Source organism: Eucyclogobius newberryi, unplaced genomic scaffold (genome assembly GCF_026437365.1).
Source record: "Eucyclogobius newberryi isolate DKJ021-1_F unplaced genomic scaffold, fEucNew1.0.hap1 SCAF_10, whole genome shotgun sequence".
In the NCBI taxonomy this organism is placed as follows: domain Eukaryota; kingdom Metazoa; phylum Chordata; class Actinopteri; order Gobiiformes; family Gobiidae; genus Eucyclogobius; species Eucyclogobius newberryi.
Window position 1 is genome coordinate 20016043 of NW_027315724.1, and position 23193 is coordinate 20039235.

The 23193-nt window shown below is 46.9% G+C and overlaps 1 protein-coding gene across 1 annotated transcript; it reads left to right on the plus strand.

Moving 5' to 3' along the window:
• Window positions 1–23069, plus strand: LOC140377079 (WD repeat-containing protein 62-like). The gene is made up of 34 exons (XM_072462371.1): window positions 1–163; window positions 1417–1499; window positions 1726–1788; window positions 2455–2512; window positions 3195–3362; window positions 9555–9692; window positions 10035–10217; window positions 11065–11210; window positions 11299–11485; window positions 11688–11810; window positions 12310–12446; window positions 12614–12705; window positions 12860–12985; window positions 13149–13219; window positions 14080–14201; window positions 14368–14443; window positions 14909–15020; window positions 15319–15382; window positions 16012–16113; window positions 16182–16282; window positions 16376–16428; window positions 16695–16928; window positions 16995–17107; window positions 17537–17637; window positions 18795–18974; window positions 19504–19615; window positions 19926–19989; window positions 20103–20191; window positions 20321–20337; window positions 20593–20692; window positions 21649–22077; window positions 22166–22224; window positions 22387–22532; window positions 22651–23069. Exons 1-34 carry the CDS (start codon window positions 74–76, stop codon window positions 23014–23016), a joined length of 4305 nt encoding a protein of 1434 aa, XP_072318472.1. The 5' UTR covers window positions 1–73; the 3' UTR covers window positions 23017–23069.
• Window positions 23070–23193: the final 124 nt, after the last annotated feature.

Here is a 23193-nt window from a genome sequence, read left to right on the forward strand (position 1 = left end):
TCCAGACCAGCCGACCTCCATGTAGCGGCCCTGAGTCTCTCACCACCGTGCATTGGACTTTTATCCGCAATTCATGGCCGAAATCCCGGAGAAAAGGAAGCCAGGGGCGGGTCCGCGGCGGAGGAGCAGAGCGAGCCAGCCGCGCAAGAGCAGCCAAAGCCGGGTAAAGTTTGAGCTGCGGCGCGGGCCCTGGAGGAGCGGGACAAACTGTGAAGAAACTCAGTAAAGAAACTCGAGATAAACTCTGTAAATAAACTCCGTAAACCCGTGATAAATGAATAAAATAAACTCTGTAAACCCGTAATAAACTCATCAAATAAACTCTAAACCCGAGATAAACTCTGTAAACTCGAGATAAACTCCGTAAACCCGAGATAAACTAATCAATAAACGATAAACTCTTCTCAAATAAATCAAAATAAACAGCTGTGACAGAGTGAGTTCCAGATGATAATCACTGCAGACTTTTACATGTAAATATGTGTTTATAAAAGTGTTTTTGACTCAAAGCTAAATGCTAACATACATTAGCTTCAATATAAAACAGGGATGATCCATCTCTGCTTTGTGTTAATTCATTATTGATTTCTTTTATCTGACTAATTTGATCAGGATAATTCCCCATAAAGAATGAATGCAGCACAAAGTGGAGCTCTGCATTTTTAAGGCAACCGGAAAAGGGCCCATTAGTGTCAGCTAGAACAGTAAAGTCTCCTAATTAAAGAGCTCTGACCCTGGTCTCTCTCTGGTCTCTCTCTGGTCTCTCTCTGGTCTCTCTCTGGTCTAACCCTGGTCTCTCTCTGGTCTCTCTCTGGTCTAACCCTGGTCTCTCGCTGGTCTCTCGCTGGTCTAACCCTGGTCTCTCGCTGGTCTAACCCTGGTCTCTCTCTGGTCTAACCCTGGTCTCTCTCTGGTCTCTCTCTGGTCTAACCCTGGTCTCTCGCTGGTCTCTCGCTGGTCTAACCCTGGTCTCTCGCTGGTCTCTCGCTGGTCTAACCCTGGTCTCTCTCTGGTCTAACCCTGGTCTCTCTCTGGTCTAACCCTGGTCTCTCTCTGGTCTAACCCTGGTCTCTCTCTGGTCTCTCTCTGGTCTAACCCTGGTCTCTCGCTGGTCTCTCGCTGGTCTCTCGCTGGTCTCTCTCTTGTCTCTCTCTGGTCTAACCCTGGTCTCTCACTGGTCTCTCGCTGGTCTCTCGCTGGTCTCTCTCTTGTCTCTCTCTGGTCTAACCCTTGTCTCTCTCTGGTCTCTCTCTGGTCTAACCCTTGTCTCTCTCTGGTCTCTCTCTGGTCTAACCCTTGTCTCTCTCTGGTCTCTCTCTGGTCTAACCCTTGTCTCTCTGGTCTCTCTCTGGTCTAACCCTCGTCTCTCTCTGGTCTCTCTCTGGTCTCACCCCAGTGTCTCTCTGGTCTCTGCAGGTTCATCTGGAGCAGGTGTTTGGACTCACGGCCTCCTGCAGCTCTCTGTCCTCGTCCTCGGGGCTTGTGGCGTATCCTGCTGGGTGAGTGTCAGGCGTCTGTTGTCCATAACGACAGTCTCACAACATCAAAATGATTAAAACTGATCTGAAACACTCATTTACATTTAAACAGAGACAATAAACTCCAGTTTACTTTAAACTACACTAAAAAATAACAACTGTGATATTATAAATGTTTCTATCCATCGTCACCTTTGGTCTCTCATTCAGGATGTGTGACCCTGTGACCTTTGCCCTCTGCCCTCAGGTGTGTGGTGGTGCTGTTGGATCCAGACACAAATAAACAGAGTCACATCCTCAACTCCTCCAGGTAAAACTGAATCCATCGCTGCAAAGAACCAATTAAATTTGGGAGTTTTTGTTCCATTCTTTTGGACATAATTGAGGTGTATACACAATGGTACACATTCAGAACAAAAATGGGTCTATATAAGATATGATATTCCTTTATTGTCCCACATGGGGAAATTTCATTGATGCAACGCAGGTAGATACAGAGGTAGATACAGAAGAAAAGAACAGATCACTTATAGGAAGTTTGAAAAACATTCCCAGTAGAAGATCTCCTATGAACAAATATGAGGCACAGTCAAGTCGGTCCGTCCCCTCTTTCGATTTTAGAGATATGATGGCTTCTTTCCAACTTATATTTCTAAGTTTCCAGTTTCAATTTAGAACATTTAGATCTACTCTCATAATAGCTTGGTTTAGTAAAGAGCATTATTTTAGTTATTTCTTGTGAAGTCAGATCTTTCTTTTTTTATAATTTCCTGTCCCACTTGAGGATTCTTATTGTCGGCACATTTTATTATACTGTAAAATGTTGTGTTCAAAGCTTTTTTCCATTATAATCTTTCAAGAAACATTTGTCAACCCAAACATACTTTTGGGACATACTTTATCAGTACTAAGTGTAATTATTCAAGACAAGGTTATGGTGAAGTTAGACTTTATTGTCTTGTTTGTGTCCCTGCAGGAAGTCGTTCAGCGCTCTGTCCTTCTCCCACGACGGGAAACTACTGGTCACTGGAGAGGTCAGTTTGTGAACCTGGTTTAGACCACGGCCCGGTTCTTCAAAGGCCTGCCCTCTGTTTAATCATATATTTATTACATTACAAATATGTGATTAAACTATAAAAATACAAAGTCTAGTTTAAAATGTAAAGACTAGTAAAATGTAGTCTTTACATTTTACACATGGCTTGGACTCAGTCCTGCTTTAGACCTGCTTTAGACCTGCTTTAGTCCTGCTTTAGACCTGCTTTAGACCTGCCTTAGACTTGCTTTAGTCCTGCTTTAGACCTGCTTTAGACCTGCTTTAGACCTGCTTTAGTCCTGCTTTAGACCTGCTTTAGACCTGCTTTAGTCCTGCTTTAGACCTGCTTTAGACCTGCCTTAGACTTGCTTTAGTCCTGCTTTAGACCTGCTTTAGACCTGCTTTAGACCTGCTTTAGTCCTGCTTTAGACCTGCTTTAGTCCTGCTTTAGACCTGCTTTAGACCTGCTTTAGACCTGCTTTAGACCTGCCTTAGACTTGCTTTAGTCCTGCTTTAGTCCTGCTTTAGACCTGCTTTAGTCCTGCATTAGTCCTGCATTTGTCCCGCTTTAGTCCCACTTTAGTCCCGCTTTAGACCTGCTTTAGACCGGCTTTAGTCCTGCTTTAGACCCGCTTTAGTCCTGCTTTAGTCCTGCTTTTCAGCTCTGGTTTATGTTTCAGAGCGGTCACTTGCCCTGCGTGCGTGTCTTTGACCTGGAGGGGGCGCTGAAGGCCGAGGTTCAGACTCATAAATACGGCGTGTCGTGCGTCGCCTTCAGTCGCTCTGATGTTTACGTTGTTTCTGTGGGATTTCAACACGACATGAACGTCATTGTCTGGGACTGGAAGGTAATTACGTTACTATTACTGTTACTATTGTTATTACTGCTGTTATTACCACTGTTACAACTGTTGTTATTACTGTTATTACTGCTATTATTACGGTCAATACTGTTATTATTACTGATACAACTGTTATTATTATTATTAGGGAGTGTCTGCAGAGCCTCGCCGCGCGTCCGAAACTGCCATGTTATTTTTGTGCCGGCCGCGCGCCGCTATTTGACCGCGTTTTAGCGCCGTTTTAGACCGCGCCGGGTTAAGGTTTGGGGTAAGATTAGGGTTAAGATTAGGGTTAGCCATGAGGCTATAACGGGCTATAAGGGAAATGCCGCGGTCCCTGAAACTGCGCTGCAATTTGACCACGCCGGGGCTCTCCAGCCTCGGCCTTATTATTATTAGGCCCGAGCGCCACAAGCTGGCGAGAGGCCTATTAATCTCGTAAGGCCGTGCGAAAGTGCGCACGTAGTGTGCACGAAATCGAGGGCGAAGCGCTCGCCCACTTCCAAACACTCACTAACGCACTCCTTCACTCACGCACGCCCCGTGCATACTAATTAGTAGTAGGAAAATGGAACATTACCGTTGTAAACGGGCGAAACCCGTGCAAAAGTGCGCACTAAACGAGCACTTTACATTGGGATCCTCATCCCCATATAAAGCACTCATTTGCCCTAAGTAGCTCACGAATACGTTCCCCCTCTCTTGCATGTCCCGTGCATGTAATGCAAAAATTTAACATTATTACTGTATAGAGGGCCAAAAACACAAAGTGGGCGGAGCCCACTCAAAATTAACGAAAGTACCCGTCAGTGACCAGGGACCCACACCATGAGGTAGGAAAGCGCGAGCGCTTTCCGAAAATGTATAGTTTATGATATTTGAAAAATGGGAAACATTGTTTTCACATCGGAATATTATTCTTTCTTTCTTTCTTTCTTCTTTCTTCTCGGGACCAACCCCCCTATTTTTCACCCAGTGAACATTGACGAAAAGTCACAAACATTTGCACACCTCTAAAAATCGTGCCTCTCTACATTCTGGCTATTTCCCTTTTGTAAAATAAAAAAAATTGGCGCGTCAGCGCCCCGAAATGTGCCAAAAATGCATTGAGAGATAGGAAATGACCCAAAAAATATCTGATCGTAGAATCATGAAATTTGGCGCAGAGGTAGATGGTGACAAGAGAAGTAAAAAATATTATTACGGCAACGCCGTCCGCCCAACCAAATGTCGGCCATATTGGTTCAAAAATGGCTAAGCAGGACTCGGGAGTTTTTCCAAACATCGTACTTTTACGAACTCCTCCCAGGGCGTTGGCTCTAAAAAGCTGAAATTTGGTGAAAATGCTACTGAGGAGTGGGACATCAAAAGTTATTCAAATTACATTGATACCTGTCACGGTCTCTGTGCAGCGAAGCCGCAAACTTTAGCTAGAATTTCAGAAATCTCCCAAATTTAACATTTCTGCCGTTTGCGCAGATAAAGTCTGAATTGCGTCAAATTAGAATCAGTTGTTAAACTCTTTGCGCTAAACGTACTTGAAGTCAAATACATTAATTTGGCACCACAGCGCCCCCTACAGATTTTTTATGGAGGTTAAATGTTTAGTTTTGCGAAATTTTATGAAATTTGACACACAACTCAATTTTGGCATCCCCATCAAAAAAGTCAATGAGACCCATGTCATAATTGGTTTTGCCGTAGCGATGACCAAAACCTCCCATGTTATTCCAATGGGGAAATCGCCAGAACATGTTTACACTTTAGACTTTCACAAACTCCTCCCAGGGCGTTATAGCCTATTAACCTGGAATTTGGTGAGACTCATCTTCAGGGGTGGACCATCAAAAGTTATCCACATTTTTATTCAAAGAGTCACGGTGTCTATGCGGCAAAGCCGCACATTTTGCCAAGAATTCAAAATAAAATAGCTTTTTGATGGTAAAACAAAGGGGAGATGTGACAGCGTCACAGATTCAGCAGTAGGCGTAATAAAAGGACAATTGGGGCGCGTTAGCGCCCCCTCCTCTTGCGGCGTGGCGGCGGCGTGGCGAGGGCCGATCATTGCCGCTTGCGGCTATATTTAACTGTTGTTATTATTATTACTGTTACAACTGTTATTACTACTGGTGTTATTATTACTGTTACAACTGTTATTATTATTACTACAACTAAATGGTAAATGGTCACATGGTCCCTGAAACTGCGCAGCAATTTGACCGCGCCGCGGCTCTCCAGCCACGGCCTTATTATTATTATTATTATTATTAACTGTTATTATTATTACTGTTACAACTGTTATTACTGTTACTACTGGTGTTATTATTACTGTTACAACTGTTATTACTACTGTTACAACTGTTGTTATTATTATTATTACTACAACTAAATGGTAAATGGTCACATTTATATATTCTACCGTCAAGGTACTCAAAGCGCTTTACATCAAGGAACCAGTCACCCATTCACTCACACATTCACACCCCAGATCTACGCAGACAGACTGGGGGGCGAGTTGGGTTAAGTGTCTTGCCCAAGGACACAAAGGCAGTATTCACATGAGGTAGCTGGTACCCCGTCGCCCCTGGCAAGTACAGTGAACTAGCCCATGCCGAAGGCATGGATTATGCATACTTACTCCTGCTATGACAGAAATAGTCAACAATTAGTGAATGGGCGTAGCCCATTCACTAATTGTTGACAACAGCAGCGCGAAGCGCTGCATTCCTCCAAAAACCCTCCTGGCATTGTCCCGTACGCGAGAGTCCATGCCGCAGGCATGGGCCATGCTTGTATCTGCTCAAATCAATGGAAGTCTATGGGGAGTGGGCGGGGCATCCCGACGGAATAGGGAGTGACGAGCGCGTAAGCGCTCGTAATGATGATTCCACCCCATGGCGGCATCGGGAAGGCTTAGAGCTTTCAAACGATGTATCATTTGTTGTTATAGTGGAAACGGCTATATTGTTTTTGCTAAAAATATTATTATTTTTATTTTTATTATTATTTTTCTTGTTCTTCTGCTTTTTGAGCTCTAATTTGACCCCCTGAACATGCTCAAAAACTCACCAAACTTTGCCCAAAATTCAGAATCGGCGAAAAATTCGATTTTTTTTTCTGGGCCATTTTTTTTTTCGTTAAAAAATGGCGCGACAGCGCCACCGACAAAAGTCAAAATACATTGCGCCTATGGGAGACGCCCCGAGGTCAACTTTGGCGTAAAGCTACGAAATTTGGGACACGCATTTCTCTCGTGAGGACAAAAAAAATATATTATTGTGGCCACGCCCCCAGACTTACCCTATGGCCGCCATCTTCCTTTGAAAATGAAAACACGCTGTGTTAGCCATTTTGTTCACGTCAAACTTTGACAAACTCCTCCTAGGGCGTTTTGCCCACCAACTTCAAAATTGGCGTACGTCCTCTGGACAAGTGGGGCATCTAAAGTTATCCAATTTTTTGAGATACCTTTTACGGTCTGTGTGCGGCGCAGCCGCAAAGTTGGACAACTTATTTTGGGATATTGCAGATCTAAAAATTGCTCCCATTTGATCAAAACAAGTCCGATTAGGACCAAATTTGAATCAGTTGTTCAACTTTCTAGTTTGGACCAGTTTATGATGACAAAATTGAAATGGGCGCGATAGCGCCCCCTACAGAGTGACCTTTAAATTAACATTGAAGGTCAAAAATTAGTTTTACCAAAATTGTCTAAACTTTACCCAAAATTCTATTTTGGCGTCCCGATCAAAAAAGCCAATCAGACAAATGCCTTAATTTTTACGGCGTAGTTGTAGCGATGACATAAACCTCCCATGTTATCCCTATGGGAAAACCGCTAAATCTCTCGAATATCCACATTTTTCTGTTTCAAACTTTGACGAACTCCTCCTAGTGCGTTTTGCCCACCGACTTCAAAATCGGTGTACGTCTTCTAGACAAGTGGGGCATCTAAAGTTATCCAAATTTTAAGGATAGCTTTTAAGGTCTCTGTGCGACGGAGCCTCAAACGTTTCCCAGAATTCTGAATATTTGGCCTTCAGAGTGGCCTATGAACAATAGAGTTTTTCTAAATGACATGATATTTTGCACAAAATTCTAATTTGCCATCCTGATCATACAAGTATGAGAGACAAAGTCATATTTTGTACGGCGTAACCGTAGCCATGACAGAAATATCCCATGTTATCCTTATGGGAAAATCGCGAAATCCCTCAAATCACCACATTTTTACGCTTCACACTTTAACAAACTCCTCCTAGGGCGATTGTCCGATCAAACTCATATTTGGGGAAAATCATCTACACAAGCGGGGCATCAAAAGCTATCCATATTTTTATTCTAAGTGCTACGGTCTCTGTGTGGCGGACCCGCAAATATATGTCAGAAATGGGAAAACAGCGAAATCTCTAAAATCACCACATTTTTACGCTTCACACTTTAACAAACTCCTCCTAGGGCGATTGCCCGATCAAGCTCATATTTGGGGGAAATCATCTACACAAGGGAAGCATCAAAAGTTAGTCATATTTTGATTTTAAGTGGTACGGTCTCTGTGCCGTGGAGCTGCAAATATACTGTCACAAATGGGAAAAACGCTAAATCTATTAAATGTTCACATTTACGCTTCACACTTTAACAAACTCCTCCGTGGGCAATAGCTCGATCAAGTTTAACTTTGGGAAATATCATCTACGCAAGCGGGGCATCAAAAGTTATCCATATTTATATTCTAAGTGCTACGGTCTCTGTGCGGCGGAGCAGCAAATTTGACTGACACTTGTGTTCATTTGCACTGGATTGGCCATGTCAATTGTGTCGCCGTCTGTCAAGTTCTTTTTTGTTCAACACACAATAAGGGCGCCATCTTTATCAAGTCGAAAGCGCAGAGTCGGAAGGCCGGCGGCCCGCGAGGGCCGTTGGATGCCGCTTGCGGCTTTAATATTCTTTCTTCTTTCTTTCTTTCTTCTCGGGACCAACCCCCCTATTTTTCACCCAGTGAACATTGACGAAAAGTCACAAAAATTTGCACACCTCTAAAAATCGTGCCTCTCTACATTCTGGCTATTTCCATTTTCTAAAATTAAAAAAATTGGCGCGTCAGCGCCCCCAAATTTACCAAAAATGCATTGAGAGATAGGAAATGACCCAAAAAAAATCTGATCGTAGAATCATGAATTTTGGCGCAGAGGTAGATGGTGACAAGAGAAGTAAAAAATATTATTACAGCAACGCCGTCCGCCCAACCAAATGTCGGCCATATTGGTTCAAAAATGGCTAAGCATGACTCAGGAGTTTTTCCAAACGTCATACTTTTACGAACTCCTCCCAGGGCGTTGGCCCTAAAAAGCTGAAATTTGGTGAAAATTCTACTGAGGAGTGGGACATCAAAAGTTATTCAAATTACATTGACACCTGTCACGGTCTCTGAGCGGCGAAGCCGCAAACTGTAGCTAGAATTTCAGAAATCTCCCAAATTTAACATTTCTTCCGTTTGCGCAGATAAAGTCCGAATTGCGTCAAATTAGAATCAGTTGTTAAACTCTTTGCCCTAAACCTACTTGAGGTGAAATAAATTCATTTGGCGCCACAGCGCCCCCTACAGATTTTATATGGAGGTTAAATGTTTAGTTTTGCGAAATTATATGAAATTTGACACACAACTCAATTTTAGCATCCCCATCAAAAAAGTCAATGAGACCCATGTCATAATTGTTATGGCGTTGCCGTAGCGATGACCGAAACCTCCCATGTTATTCCAATGGGGAAATCGCCAGAACATGTTTACACCTTAGACTTTCACGAACTCCTCCCAGACCGTAAGCCCTATTAACCTGAAATTTGGTGAGACTCATCTTCAGGGGTGGACCATCAAACGATATCCACATTTTTATTCAAAGAGTCACGGTGTCTGCCGCACATTTTGCCAAGAATTCAAAATAAAATTGCTTTTTGAATGGTAAAACAAAGGGGAGAAGATGTGACAGTGTCACAGATTCAGCAGTAGGCGTAATAAAAGGACAATTGGGGCGCGTTAGCGCCCCCTCCTCTTGCGGCGTGGCGAGGGCCGATCATTGCCGCTTGCGGCTATATTTATTATTATTACTGTTACAACTGTTATTACTATTAATACTGTTATTATTGCTGTTATTACTGTTAATACTTTTATTACTATTGTTCCTCTCCCGTCTCTCACAGAAAGGCATCGTGATCGCGTCCAACAAAGTTTCCAGTCGAGTCTCCAGTGTCTCTTTCTCTGACGACGGCAGCTTCTTCGTCACCGCGGGAACCAGACACCTGAAGTTCTGGTACCTGCACGAGTCGGCGCACAATCGGGTAAGAACCAGCAGAACCAGGTCTCATCCCGGGTCGTGTGGGGTCTGGAGCATCCACGCATGAACATTTGACCCACTTCACTCCAGTGTTTTATATAGATTATAATATATAGATAGATATAGATTTATTGTCCTTCAAAATTATTAAGTGACAAACTGAATCTGATGTGAGTAACCAGAGGCATCATGGGATTGTTTTTATGTTTACATTCTCATATTAAGATTTTAAATAACACAAAGGAAAGTATGTCCTGACAGAGACACTGACACCATTACATGTCCCTTCAGAGACTTTCATCACCTTTAGGACTTGCGGGCTCTGATTAAGTGTGTTCTCTCGCAGGTGAACAGCACGGTGCCTCTGATTGGCCGCTCAGCGTTGCTAGGAGACCATAAGAACAGTGTGTTTGTGGCGGTGGCGTGCGGCAGAGGCAGCGCTGCCACTCGGACCTTCTGCCTCACCAGCTCCGCTCTGCTCTGCGTCTTCAGCTCGCAGAGAACTCTGGAATCATGGGTTCATCTGAAGGTACGACTCACCCGTCTCACACGCTGTCACCCGTCTCACCCGCTGTCACCCGTCTCACTTGCTGTCACCCGTCTCACTTGCTGTCACCCGTCTCACCCGCTGTCACACGGTGACAGCCGCTGTCACCCGTCTCACTTGCTGTCACCTGTCTCACTTGCTGTCACCCGTCTCACTTGCTGTCACCCGTCTCACCAGCTGTCACCTGGACTCACCCGCTGTCACCCGTCTCACCCGCTGTCACACGGTGACACCCGCTGTCACCCGTCTCACTTGCTGTCACCCGTCTCACTTGCTGTCACCCGTCTCACCCGCTGTCACCTGGACTCACCCGCTGTCACCTGGACTCACCCGCTGTCACCTGGACTCACCCGCTGTCACCTGGACTCACCCGCTGTCACCTGGTGACACCCGCTGTCACCCGTCTCACACGCTGTCACCCGTCTCACCTGCTATCACCCGTCTCACCCGCTGTCACCTGGACTCACCCGTCTTACCCGGTGTCACCCGTCTTACCCGGTGTCACCCGTCTTACACGCCGTCACCCGTCTTACACGCCGTCACCCGTCACACACGCCGTCACACGTCTCACCCGCTGTCACCCGTCTCACCCGCTTTAACCCGTCTCACCCGTCTCGCACGCCGTCACCCATCTCACCCGCCGTCACCCGTCTTACCCGCCGTCACCCGTCTCACCCTCCGTCACCCGTCTTACACGCCGTCACCCGTCTCACACGCCGTCACACGTCTCACCCGCTGTCACACGTCTCACCCGCTGTCACCCGTCTCACCCGCTTTCACCCGTCTCACACGCTGTCACCCGTCTCACCATCTCATGTCTCTCTCTCAGGCGTCGTCCGCGTTCGCTCTGGTCGTGGTCGAGGAGCTGGTTTTCTGCGGCTGCTCAAACGGCATCGTCAGAGTATTCTCTCCAAACCTCAGCCACATCAGCACTCTGCAGCGCCCCCACAGACTGGGAGTGGAGCTGCAGCACAGGTACTGCTCTGTCCAGACACAGAGTCCAGTTGTGCCTGTCACTTCTCCAACATGGAGACGGTAAAGTGTAACGTGTCTCGTGTCTCAGTGCGTCTCCAGGTGCAGCAGGAGCAGTGTTTCCAGACGCTGTGGCTCTGAGCTTCGACTCTTCCACTCGCCTTCTCTGCGTCGTCTACAGCGACCACAGCCTCTACTGCCACGACCTGAAGGACCTGAAGGACCAGAGCAAGACCTACTCTGCTCTGTACCACAGCAGCTGCGTGTGGGGCCTGGAGGTGAACGTCTCTGCTTCTCTGACTAGGTTTTAGTTCAGTGCCATTCACTTAGTTTACTGCCTGTCAAAATAACACACACAGTAAATAAAAATTATGTGAAGATGAATCAAAGTCATTCTGGTTTCAGGGAGGGCATCTGGCTCTCTCTATTTGCAGCTCGGGCTGACACCTCATGACTCTGTAAACTCACTCTGCTCCTCAGGTTTACCCAGATCTGTTAGAGTTTGAGTCTTGTCTTCCTCCTGGATCGTTCCTCACATCTTCATCAGACGGAACCATCAGAGTCTGGAGCACCGAGAGTCCTCACAGCAACCGCTACAGCCAGGTACAAGACCGGTTCAGATCCTGCTCTAGACCGGTTCAGATCCTGCTCTAGACCGGTTCAGATCCTGCTCTAGACCGGTTCGGATCCCGCTCTAAACCGGTTCGGATCCCGCTCTTAACCGGCTCGGATCCCGCTCTAGACCGGTTCGGATCCCGCTCTAGACCGGTTCGGATCCCGCTCTAGACCGGTTCAGATCCAGCTCTAGACCGGTTCGGATCCCGCTCTAGACCGGTTCGGATCCTGCTCTAGACTGGTTTGGATTCCCGCTCTAGACCGGTTCGGATTCCCGCTCTAGACCGGTTCAGAACCCGCTCTGGACCGGTTCAGATCCCGCTCTGGACCGGTTCAGATCCCGCTCTGGACCGGTTCAGATCCCGCTCAGGACCGGTTCAGATCCCGCTCAGGACCGGTTCAGATCCCGCTCAGGACCTGTTCAGATCCCGCTCTGGACCTGTTCTAACCCTGGTCTAACCCTGGTTCTAATCCTGGTCTTGGTCAGGACTTGCTGAGGATCCTTTACGTCGGGGACTCGGAGCAGACTGAAGCCGGGGGTGATGGGAAATCCGGACTCCGGGTTTTGGCCTTGAGTCCAGATGGTGCTCACCTGGCGTCGGGTGATCGCCATGGCAACCTCAGGTGAGACATGCCCCCTGAGCATCAGACACGCCCCCTGAGCATCAGACACGCCCCCTGAGCATCAGACACGCCCCCTGCTCCTCATACTTTTTCACTTTGGTCCTGTGCTTGGTTTCCTCAGGTGAGTCTGTCTTTGTCCTGTTTGTTTGACGTTGCTGTTGTTTCAGTGTCTTTGGGCTGGAGTTTGTGGAGGAGCTGCAGAAGATCGAGGCTCATAACTCTGAGATCCTGTGTCTGCACTTTTCCCCAGAGTCTTCAGGTGAGACCTTTAACTCTAACTCTAGGATTGAAATGATGTGAACTTTAAAGTTAGATTTGAAACAGTGTGTGTGTGTGTGTGTGTTTGTGTGTGTTTTTTTGTGTTTGTGTGTGTTTTGTGTGTTTTTGTGTGTTTGTGTGTGTGTTTGTTTCAGGTGTGCGGCTCTTGGCCTCCGCCTCCAGAGATCGTCTCATCCACATCTTCAACCGAGACCAGGATTATAACCTGATCCAGTCTCTGTACGACCATTCAGGGTCTATCACAGCCGTGCGCTTCACAGGTGAGTCTAAACCGGGACTAAACCGGGACTAAACCGGGACTAAACCGGGACTAAACCGGGACTAAACCGGGACTAAACCGGGACTAAACCGGGACTAAACCGGGACTAAACCGGAACTAAACCGGGACTAAACCGGGACTAAACCTGGTTCCATGTGTTCCAGGAGAGAGTCCGGCGTTGAAGATGGTCAGTTGTGGATCAGACAAAAGTATCTACGTTCAGACGGCAGAACAGGTGAGTGTGGTGCAGAGGAAGAGAAGGAAGAGGAAGGGTGGAGGAAGTAGAGGGGGCGGAGGAAGTAGAGGAACGGAGGAAGTAGAGGGGCGGAGAAAGTAGAAGTAGAGGGGCTAAGGAAGTAGATGTAGAGGGGCTAAGGAAGTAGATGTAGAGGGGCTAAGGAAGTAGAAGTAGAGGGGCTAAGGAAGTAGAAGTAGAGGGGCTGAGGAGGAAGTAGAAGTAGAGGGGCTGAGGAGGAAGTAGAAGTAGAGGGGCTGAGGAAGTAGAAGTAGAGGGGCTAAGGAAGTAGAAGTAGAGGGGCTAAGGAAGTAGAAGTAGAGGGGCTAAGGAAGTAGAAGTAGAGGGGCTAAGGAAGTAGAAGTAGAGGGGCTAAGGAAGTAGAAGTAGAGGGGCTGAGGAGGAAGTAGAAGTAGAGGGGCTGAGGAGGAAGTAGAAGTAGAGGGGCTGAGGAAGTAGAAGTAGAGGGGCTGAGGAAGTAGAAGTAGAGGGGCGGAGGAAGTACAAGTAGTGGGGCGGAGGAAGTACAAGTAGTGGGGCGGAGGAAGTACAAGTAGTGGGGCGGAGGAAGTACAAGTAGTGGGGCGGAGGAAGTACAAGTAGTGGGGCGGAGGAAGTAGAAGTAGTGGGGCGGAGGAAGTAGAAGTAGAGGGGCGGAGGAAGTAGAAGTGGAGGGGTGGAGGAAGAGGAGGGGCGGGGGAATAGGAGGTGCGGGGGAAGAGGAGGTGCGGGGGAAGAGGAGGGGCGGGGGAAGAGGAGGGGCGGGGGAAGAGGAGGGGCGGGGGAAGAGGAGGGGCAAAGGAGCAGTGGAGTGGGTTAGAAGAGCCGAGGACTCAGTTTCCCATGATCCTCTGCTGCAGACGGAGGCGGGGCTTACCTTCTCACGATGTCATCACGTTGTGGAAAAAAGTTCTTTATACGATATGGACCTGGACTCAACCAGGACTCAAGCTGCCTTCGCCTGCCAAGATCGAAACATCAGGTAAAGCGGGCCTAAAGCGGGCCTAAAGCGGGCCTAAAGCGGGCCTAAAGCTGGACTAAAGCTGGACTAAAGCGGGACTAAAGCGGGACTAAAATTGGGTTTAAAGCGGGACCAAAAGCGGGACCAAAAGCGGGACTAAAGCTGGACTAACGTTCTCTTGTTGCAGGGTTTACAGCGTGGACAGTGGGAAGCTGATGAAGACGCTGAAAGGATCGTCGAGTGATGAAGGAGCGCTGCTCAAAGTCAGACTTCTTTTATCTCCGTCTTTCCCCAGTTTGAGTCAGTCGTCAGTCGTTAAACCAAGAGTGTGAACCTCATTTCAGGTCGTGGGCCGGACATAACGTAAACAATAAAATAATACAAAATATAAGAAATACATAGCTTTATATAGCCTAGTAATAGTTCTATGTGGACACCGATGCACAGATCTGCAGCAGGTGAAAGACTGAGTTCATATTCATGCAACAGGAAGAAGAACATGTGACATGTCTGATATTAAACTATATTGACAACATTTCACTCGCCACATCAGTTCAAAGTGTTCTCTGAGCTGCAGCTTCAGTTCAACGTTCATTTGAGTGAAATCGAGTTCATAAATAAAGTTTGCGAAGGTTTTTCTTTAGATAAAATCACAAATAGATTCATTATATATATATATATATATTTTTTTTACATGACTTGTGACCTCTGACCTCTGCTGCCCTCAGGTGACCTTTGACCCCTCAGGCTCGTTTGTGGCCTCCAGCGGTTCAGACAAAAGCATCTGTATCCACGACTACGAGAGTGGAGATTGTGTTGCCACGCTGTACGGACACGCAGGTCAGCCCTGGTTTAGTTCTGGTTTAGTTCTGGTTTAGTCCTGGTTTAGTCCTGGTTTGGACCTGGTTTAGTCCTGGTTTAGTCCTGGTTTAGCCCTGGTTTAGCCCTGACACACAGGTCAGACCTTATTAAAATAAATACTACATGTTGCAATATATTTTTGATTTGATGTAATTGATTAAAATATGACCTTTAATACAGTTTAATTTGTATTATAAATAATATTATTATTTATTTTACTGAGATAAACTATAAACCTTAAAACTTAACAATAAATTACTTTCCTAAACTGTTTCAGAGATCGTGACCTCCATCCGGTTCAGTCCGGACTGTCGTCACCTGCTCACGGCGTCTGGAGACAGGTACCGCCCCCTGCACATGCTGCGCTCTGATTGGTCTGTCCTGTTCTGACGGCTGTAAAAGTATAGCAGAGATGTGCTTGTGTAGTCAGGGCTAAACTCCACCCACAGGGAGTTACAAGCCCCGCCCCCATTTAAATAACATAAATGTTGTTGTTGTTTTATGGCCCGTTCCTCTGCGCTCTCCTGATTGGCCCGTTCCTCTGCTCTCTCCTGATTGGCCCGTTCCTCTGCTCTCTCCTGATTGGCCCGTTCCTCTGCTCTCTCCTGATTGGCCCGTTCCTCTGCTCTCTCCTGATTGGCCCGTTCCTCTGCTCTCTCCTGATTAGCCCGTTTCTCTGCTCTCCCGATTGGCTCGTTCCTCTGCTCTCTCCCGATTGGCCCGTTCCTCTGCTCTCTTCCGATTGGCCCGTTCCTCTGCTCTCTTCCGATTGGCCCGTTCCTCTGCTCTCTTCCGATTGGCCCGTTCCTCTGCTCTCTTCTGATTGGCCCGTTCCTCTCTCCTGATTGGCCCGTTCCTCTGCTCTCTCTTGATTGGCCCGTTCCTCTGCTCTCTCCTGATTCCTTATTGGCCCGTTCCTCTGCTCTCTCCTGATTGGCCCGTTCCTCTGCTCTCCTCTGATTGGCTGCAGCTGTATCTTCGTGTGGCGGCTCGACTCTTCAATGACTTCACTGATGAGGAAGAGGCGGGGCTTGGACAGGAAGCTGGAGCGGAACAGGAAGCAGAACATCAGGTGAGTTCAGGCTCAGGTTTTGATGGTTCTGAGCTTCTGAGGGTTTTTAACCTGTTCTTTGGTTTCAGGAGGGAGACGTTCATCACAGGGCCGTCCAATCAGATTTCTCTGCTGCCGGAGGGGGAGGAGTCAGAGGTCATAACCCCGGGACGACCACACACAGAGAGCGGTACACAAAAAAAAGTTTAATTCTTAATCTATATCAGTCTGTGTGTGTCTGCTCATGCTCTGTGTGTTTGCTCATGCTGTGTGTTGTGTTCAGAGCTGCCGCTGCTTCAGACCAATGGGAAGCTGCCTCAGTGGTTCAGGAAACTGGTGAGAAACTCAACTACAAACCTGCAGTTTTCTTACCTGAGTAAAAGTATCCACAAATACTTTTATACTTGAGTCATTTTATTTTGAAGTATTCTAATTCTCCCAACAATGAATTGGAATAAAGATGTTTTATAACAAATACTGCAAAATTGTTCAACCAAAATGTAAAAAAAAGAAGCATAAACGGTTTCAGAGTTTTATCAATAATACACTTTATTCTCTCTCTAGAAGACTTCTGCTTAAAAGTCTTGACCTTGTGTCTGCAGCAGGGAGAAGGCGGGGCTCTCTCTGCTCTCGCCCAATCAGAAGCGGAGCTGCCACAGGTCAGGCGGCGGTGGGCGGAGCAAGTGAACCCCATCAAGATCTGCTCCAGTTTCTCCCCGATTCTGACCCAGATCCAGACCCAGATCCAGGACCAGGACCAAGACCAAGACCAGGACTGGGAGGAAGAGTTCTGTCCTCAGAGTCTGGAGAGTCTGCTGCTGGAGGAGGACCATGAGGTGAGCGTTCAGCAGGATTTCAAACGCTTAAACCCGATTAACACACTGAACGTTCTCTCTGTTCAGGGGGAGGAGCCTCCGGGGGGGATCTGCAGCAGCTTCGGCCTGGGGGAGGAGCCTCCAGGTTGGATCTGCAGCAGCTTCGCCCTGTTCCCCGACCACAGCGGCGCCTCCAACAGGTAACGACCTCAAATGTCACGAGCATCATCAGACTTTAAACAAATTGAACGCTGTATTTTACTGCATTTACTGGAGATTCAACAGCTCTTTGTGACACACTTTTTGATGATTTTACTGGCACTTCAATAATAGTCTTTACTTTTATCTACGGATATATTACACACTTTAATACAAATTATACCTTTGTTGGAGGTTTGTATTTTTCAGCCCTTTGTAATAGAGAAGTAAACTAACTTTTCCAATGTGGGAATTCAAAATAAAGTGAAGTAAAAGCATTAGTATTTAGGCCTGTTGTTGGTGTTTGAAGGCTTCTTAGACAAGGCAAGAGTAAAATGTCTTTAGGGATCAAAGTGCTGCAGAGACAGTCCTTTCTTGGTGGGCGGTGCTTGACTCTGAGTGTAGTGTTCTGATTGGAGGATCCGTTTCAGGGACTTCAGTGTTCAGGGTCGTCGGGAGGTCGAAGGTCAAGAGGATCTCAGTCCCGACTCGGCCTGTTCAGACGGAACTGCAGAGGGAAGCCACGAGACAGGTAATAATACTGCTACTACTACTATTACTACTGCTACTACTACTACTACTACTACTACTAGTGCTACTACTAGTGCTACTGTGAATACTACACTGTAAAAACATTGGAGCAGCAATGAACAGACACAGGTGAACTAGAATATGAAATATTGTTCATAGTAAAAGTAGTGTTTAGCAGAGGATAGTGCTCAAGCTGCCATACTTCCCCCATAGTTGCTCATAGGGCAGGGGAGCTTAAACTGTAGCTTTATATTTCTGTTCCTAACTGGCCTGACCATAAGCCATTTCAAAGAGGAACGTTTTAAACCTGGTCTTAAATGAAGAGACTGTCGGCCTCTTTAACATGGACAGGAGCTGATTCCATAACACAGGAGCTTGGGAGCTACTGTGCTTTTAGAGACTCTTGGGACCACCAGAAGGCTCTACCTCCTACTGTGCTTTTAGAGACTCTTGGGACCACCAGAAGGCTCTACCTACTACTGTGCTTTTAGAGACTCTCGGGACCACCAGAAGGCTCTACCTCCTACTGTGCTTTTAGAGACTCTTGGGACCACCAGAAGGCTCTACCTCCTACTGTGCTTTTAGAGACTCTTGGGACCACCAGAAGGCTCTACCTCCTACTGTGCTTTTAGAGATTCTTGGGACCACCAGAAGGCTCTACCTCCTACTGTGCTTTTAGAGACTCTTGGGACCACCAGAAGGCTCTACCTCCTACTGTGCTTTTAGAGACTCTTGGGACCACCAGAAGGCTCTACCTCCTACTGTCCTTTTAGAGATTCTTGGGACCACCAGAAGGCTCTACCTCCTACTGTGCTTTTAGAGATTCTTGGGACCACCAGAAGGCTCTACCTCCTACTGTGCTTTTAGAGACTCTTGGGACCACCAGAAGCCCAGCATTTTGAAAGTGAAGAGCTCTGTTTGGATGATATGGTTCTATTGCATCTTTGAGGTGGGATGGGGGCGTGTCATTTGTGGCTTTGTAGGTCAGGAGGAGGAGTTTAAATGTGATTCTAAGCTCGACAGGAGCCAGTGAAGAGACTCCAGCACCGGCGTAATGCTGGGACATTGCCATCTGTTTTTCACTGTCGCCCCTCGAGGAAACCGCTGTTGTGATTTTGGGCGTTACAAAAATTTTATTAAATGTATGTTCTTTCTCAGACGGTGAGTCCCTGAGCTGCTCGGGTCTGGGCTCGGGTCTGGGCTCGGGTCTGGGCTCGGGTCCTGGCTCCGGTCTTGGCTCCGGTCTTGGGTCCGGTCCTGGGTCTGAGTCTGGTCTGGACCAGAATCCTCTGCACAAGCACTTCAGGGGCCTCGATCCAAACCTCGGCGTTGCAGAAGGTGAGACCGAAACTGTTTGGACTCTTCAAACTTCAAAGTCGTTCTGCTGAAGTCGACTGAAGTGGACAATCTGGCAAACGTTCTCAAAACGTTTCAGTGTCTTTGGTTATGAAAAGAAAAGTACCTGTAAAAAGTCAAAATGTAGATTAACCTCATGATTCCTCCCCAAACCCTCCCATTTCACACCATCGCAATGTCTTAGGGTTCATGTCGCCGGGTCCTGCACTGATGGAAATAAACTTCTCCTGCTTTAGAACCTTTTATAAATGATAAATAAAGTAATACAAAGTTTAGTCAACTGAAACACCTTCGACTTTTTAAACGACTAAATGAGATTCTCCTGGTTTTGAGAGCTCTTCCTTTGTTCATTCTTCTTTTCTTCTTTTCTTTTGGTTCATTCTTCTTTTGAAAACAGTTTTAAACTGGAAATACATTTTGTTAAACTCTTTTACTTTAACTACAACGTTTCAATTTCATGAACAATTGTGTGAATCGTTTAAAATGTGACCTCTGACCTGTGACCTTTTAGAGCGCTTCGACACTGACCCCGCGACCCTTCAGCCACCGGATCCTCAGCACTTTCTGCAGCCGCGCCTCAGTCTGTCCACGCGCTTCCTGTCCAGATACCAGGACCGAGTCCGGTAAGACCAGGACCGAGTCTTGACCGAGTCCGGTAAGACCAGGACCGAGTCTGGTAAGACCGGGACTAAGACCAGGACAGAGTCCGGTAAGACCAGGACCGAGTCTGGTAAGACCGGGACTAAGACCAGGGCCGAGTCCGGTAAGACCGGGACAACGACCAGGACCAGAACCAAGTCTGGTAAGACCAGGTCGGGCCACATTTAAACCAAATAAAGGTGTAAATATGTGACTACTGGACCAGGACTGGACCAGGACTGGACCAGGACTGGACCAGGACTGAATCTTAATCCTCAGACTCTTGTGTTTCAGATGTAAGACTCAAACCTCAGTCTCCTCCAGGATTCTCGAGGAAAGCTCCATCGAAAACATCAAGGTAACAACACAACTAAACCAGGTCTATAGAGGGTCTAAACCAGGTCTAAAGGGGGTCTAAACCAGGTCTAAAGAGTCTGTATCAAACACTCTGATCCGTTTCATGTGTTTTAGGTTCAGCCTCAGACCATCTCCAGTCTGAAACCTGGGTCTCTGGACAAGTCCGGGTCTCTGGACAAGTCCGGGTCTCTGGACAAGTCCGGGTCTCTGGACAAGTCCGGGTCTCTGGACAAGTCCGGGTCTCTGGACAAGTTCGGGTCTCTGGACAAGTCCGGGTCTCTGGACAAGTCCGGGTCTGTGGACAGGTCCGGCCTTAGGTCCGGCTTGTGCAGCGCCCTCAGACTCAGTGGTGAGACAGAGTAATTATACTTTAACCCTTGTGTTTCTCGTTTAACTCTTGCAGAATCAAAACTATTTGAGATATATATATATATATATATATATATATATATATATATATAATATATAGCCGCCATAATAATGGAACCCACGATCTCTCTATACTTCATTATACTTCATTATTCTTCATTATATACGGGCCCAGACTTGACACTTTCTGACTGAACATTAAGTGTTTAGCTGTGAAACTCCTCCCCCTTCACAGGAAGCAGGGCTGTAATTGGCCGCAGACACAGCTCCCATCATGCTTCGGGGCGGCGCAGACACACTTCGGTCACAGTGAAGTGTCGCCGGAGTACAGGTTTGTCACATGACCCCGTGCTGCCCTTCGATTGGTCAGTGAGGCTGTAACAGGACACAAAGGCCTAAGTCTGAGTCAGTACTGAGCCTGTCTCCAAAGTTACTACGGCAACAAACTACACCTAACGTGATCAGCGTGTGACTTTAAAGAACACATATGCTTCATGTGTTCTCTTTTAACCTTGTTTTAAGATTGTTTCTCATCAAAAACAGAGAAGCATTTAGCTTCATTCACACTTATTTGATGAATCCTGGTTAGAAAGCGAGCGTCAAAAACATCTCGATCATTTTCTCTGCTGTTTTTTAAGTCCATAACTTCTCGGCAGACTCGTTATCTGTCCAACTGCATGGCTACCTAGCATAGCATCTCCACTTATTATGAACCTGTGTAATTAACCTAGCTTACCCTTCCCTCTTCGGCCAGTAGATGGCACCAAAACAGTGGGAAACGGCAGTTTGTTAGTTCCAAAACAAGATGCCAAACTGCTTCTCAAAAGCACGTTTAAAGGCTGATGACAAAACAAATGAAGCATAATATTTGTCCTTTAATTTTAATTATTTTTAAGTGAAATCTGAGCCCAATGTTGGTGAAAACACAAGAGTCAATTGGGAATAAACCTGAGCAACAAGGAAACATCCAGGAACTGTTTCTGGCATGTTAAATTATGAGTGAAAGTAGAGTCAGGCTAACGACTAGCATGAGTGACACAGATCTGGTAATGACTCAGACTGAGGAAGGACGGGGACAACAATCATCACCTGCTCCTCCCTTTCTCACGGTGTTAAATCAGACTCTCCTGGTCCTGGTCCTGGTCCCGGTCTGGGTCTGGGTTCGGGTCCTGGTTCTGGTCCTGGTTCTGGTCTTGGTGTCTCCCTCTGCTGGTGGCTGTGTGCACTTGCATTTGCTTTAGTCTCTCTTTGTCTAAATATGTCACTTCCTGTGTTTGGTCCAATCAGACAGCCTCAGCAGCCTCCCGCCATCGGGGCTTCTGGGAAACGTAGTGTCACAGAGAAAGAGCCGGGGCCTGAACCAGGGACTGTGGATCAGCGGAAAAGAGAACCTTAACCCGGACCAGAGACCAGACCTGAATCTGGACCAGGGAACGAACCAGGATCCAGACTGGAATCAGATGTACGAGGATCCAAACCAGGTCTCTGAAGATCTAAACCAGGTCTCTGAAGATCTAAACCAGGTCTCTGAAGATCTAAACCAGGTCTCTGAGGATTTAAACCAGGTCTCTGAGGATCTAAACCTGGACTCTGAGGATCTAAACCTGGACTCTGAGGATCTAAACCTGGACTCTGAGGATCTAAACCTGGACTCTGAGGATCTAAACCAGAAAAGGGATCTCGTTCTTTGTGGAGCAGAGGATTCATCTGGAAACATCAGGTTTGTTTAAGTTTGTGTAAAAGTTAATGTAAAAAAAAAACATGAGGTGATTCAAGTTCTGACTTGAACTTCAACTCTATTGCCTCAGTGTTGCTCCGCCTCCTGTGGCCCCGCCTCCCGTGGCGCCGCCCCCCGAGCTCAGCACAGGTACATTTCTGGTACAACAGTAACTTTGCAGCAGATCTTTATTTTTGAGGATGTATTTGTCATTATCCGGTTAAAGTTCATCTTCATTACAGCACATACCAGACTTAAGACTTTTCCTTATCCGTTTTGTGGTTGTTTTTTGTTTTGTTTTGTTGTTTTCAGCACAACAGGAAGAGCCCGATGATGTCACGTCCTGCCTCGCCCCCACGTACCACATGCCCCGCCCCCCTCCAGGTGAACAGGAAGTGATGCGGGCGGCTCAAATGCTCCGCCGCGCGACGGAGGAAACGCTGCAGCTCTACCGACAGGCGAGTCTCGAACCGTTTGGCCAATGAGAGCAATGGCAGTCTCCCTCTCCCCAGACGCCTCCTCTGACTGTGAATTTGTTCGACTCCTCCCACTCACACTGTGTTTTGTGTTCTTCAGGTCGAGTCGGATTCGGCTTTGGCTTCGGTTTTGCTCCAGACGTTTGAAGATCTTCGCTTTAGGATCAGCTCCGTGTGTGACCGCGCCCCCTGCGCCCCCCCGGAGCACTGCGGTGGCCCTCAGAGTGCCCCCTGTGGTCACCCGGAGCGATGCACCCGAACTGTGGCTTTGTTAGAGCAATATTCAGATCTTCTGCTGCAGATGACGAGAGACAAACTCAACAGAGACGAACTCAACAGAGACGAACTCAACAGAGACGAACTCAACAGAGACGGACTCAACAGAGACGAACTCAACAGAGACGAACTCAACAGAGACGAACTCAACAGAGACGAACTCAACAGAGACGAACTCAACAGAGACTAACTCAACAGAGACGAACTCAACAGAGACGAACTCAACTGAGACGAACTGAACTGAGACGAACTGAACTGTTACTGCAGAAAAGTGTTTTTTTTTTTTTTATAAGTGTTTCTGTTTTATAATTGTTTGTAATAAAGTATTTTCTGATAAAGTCTTGTCTCGACTGTCTCGTCTGACGCT

Excerpts from the sequence above, each read along its gene's own strand:
- LOC140377079 (XM_072462371.1), top strand. The coding sequence starts at position 74 with ATGGCCGAAATCCCGGAGAAAAGGAAGCCAGGGGCGGGTCCGCGGCGG. Across the intron at positions 9,693-10,034 it reads ACGAGTCGGCGCACAATCGG|GTGAACAGCACGGTGCCTCT; the intron begins GTAAGAACCAGC and ends GTTCTCTCGCAG. Across the intron at positions 14,202-14,367 it reads TGCCAAGATCGAAACATCAG|GGTTTACAGCGTGGACAGTG; the intron begins GTAAAGCGGGCC and ends CTCTTGTTGCAG.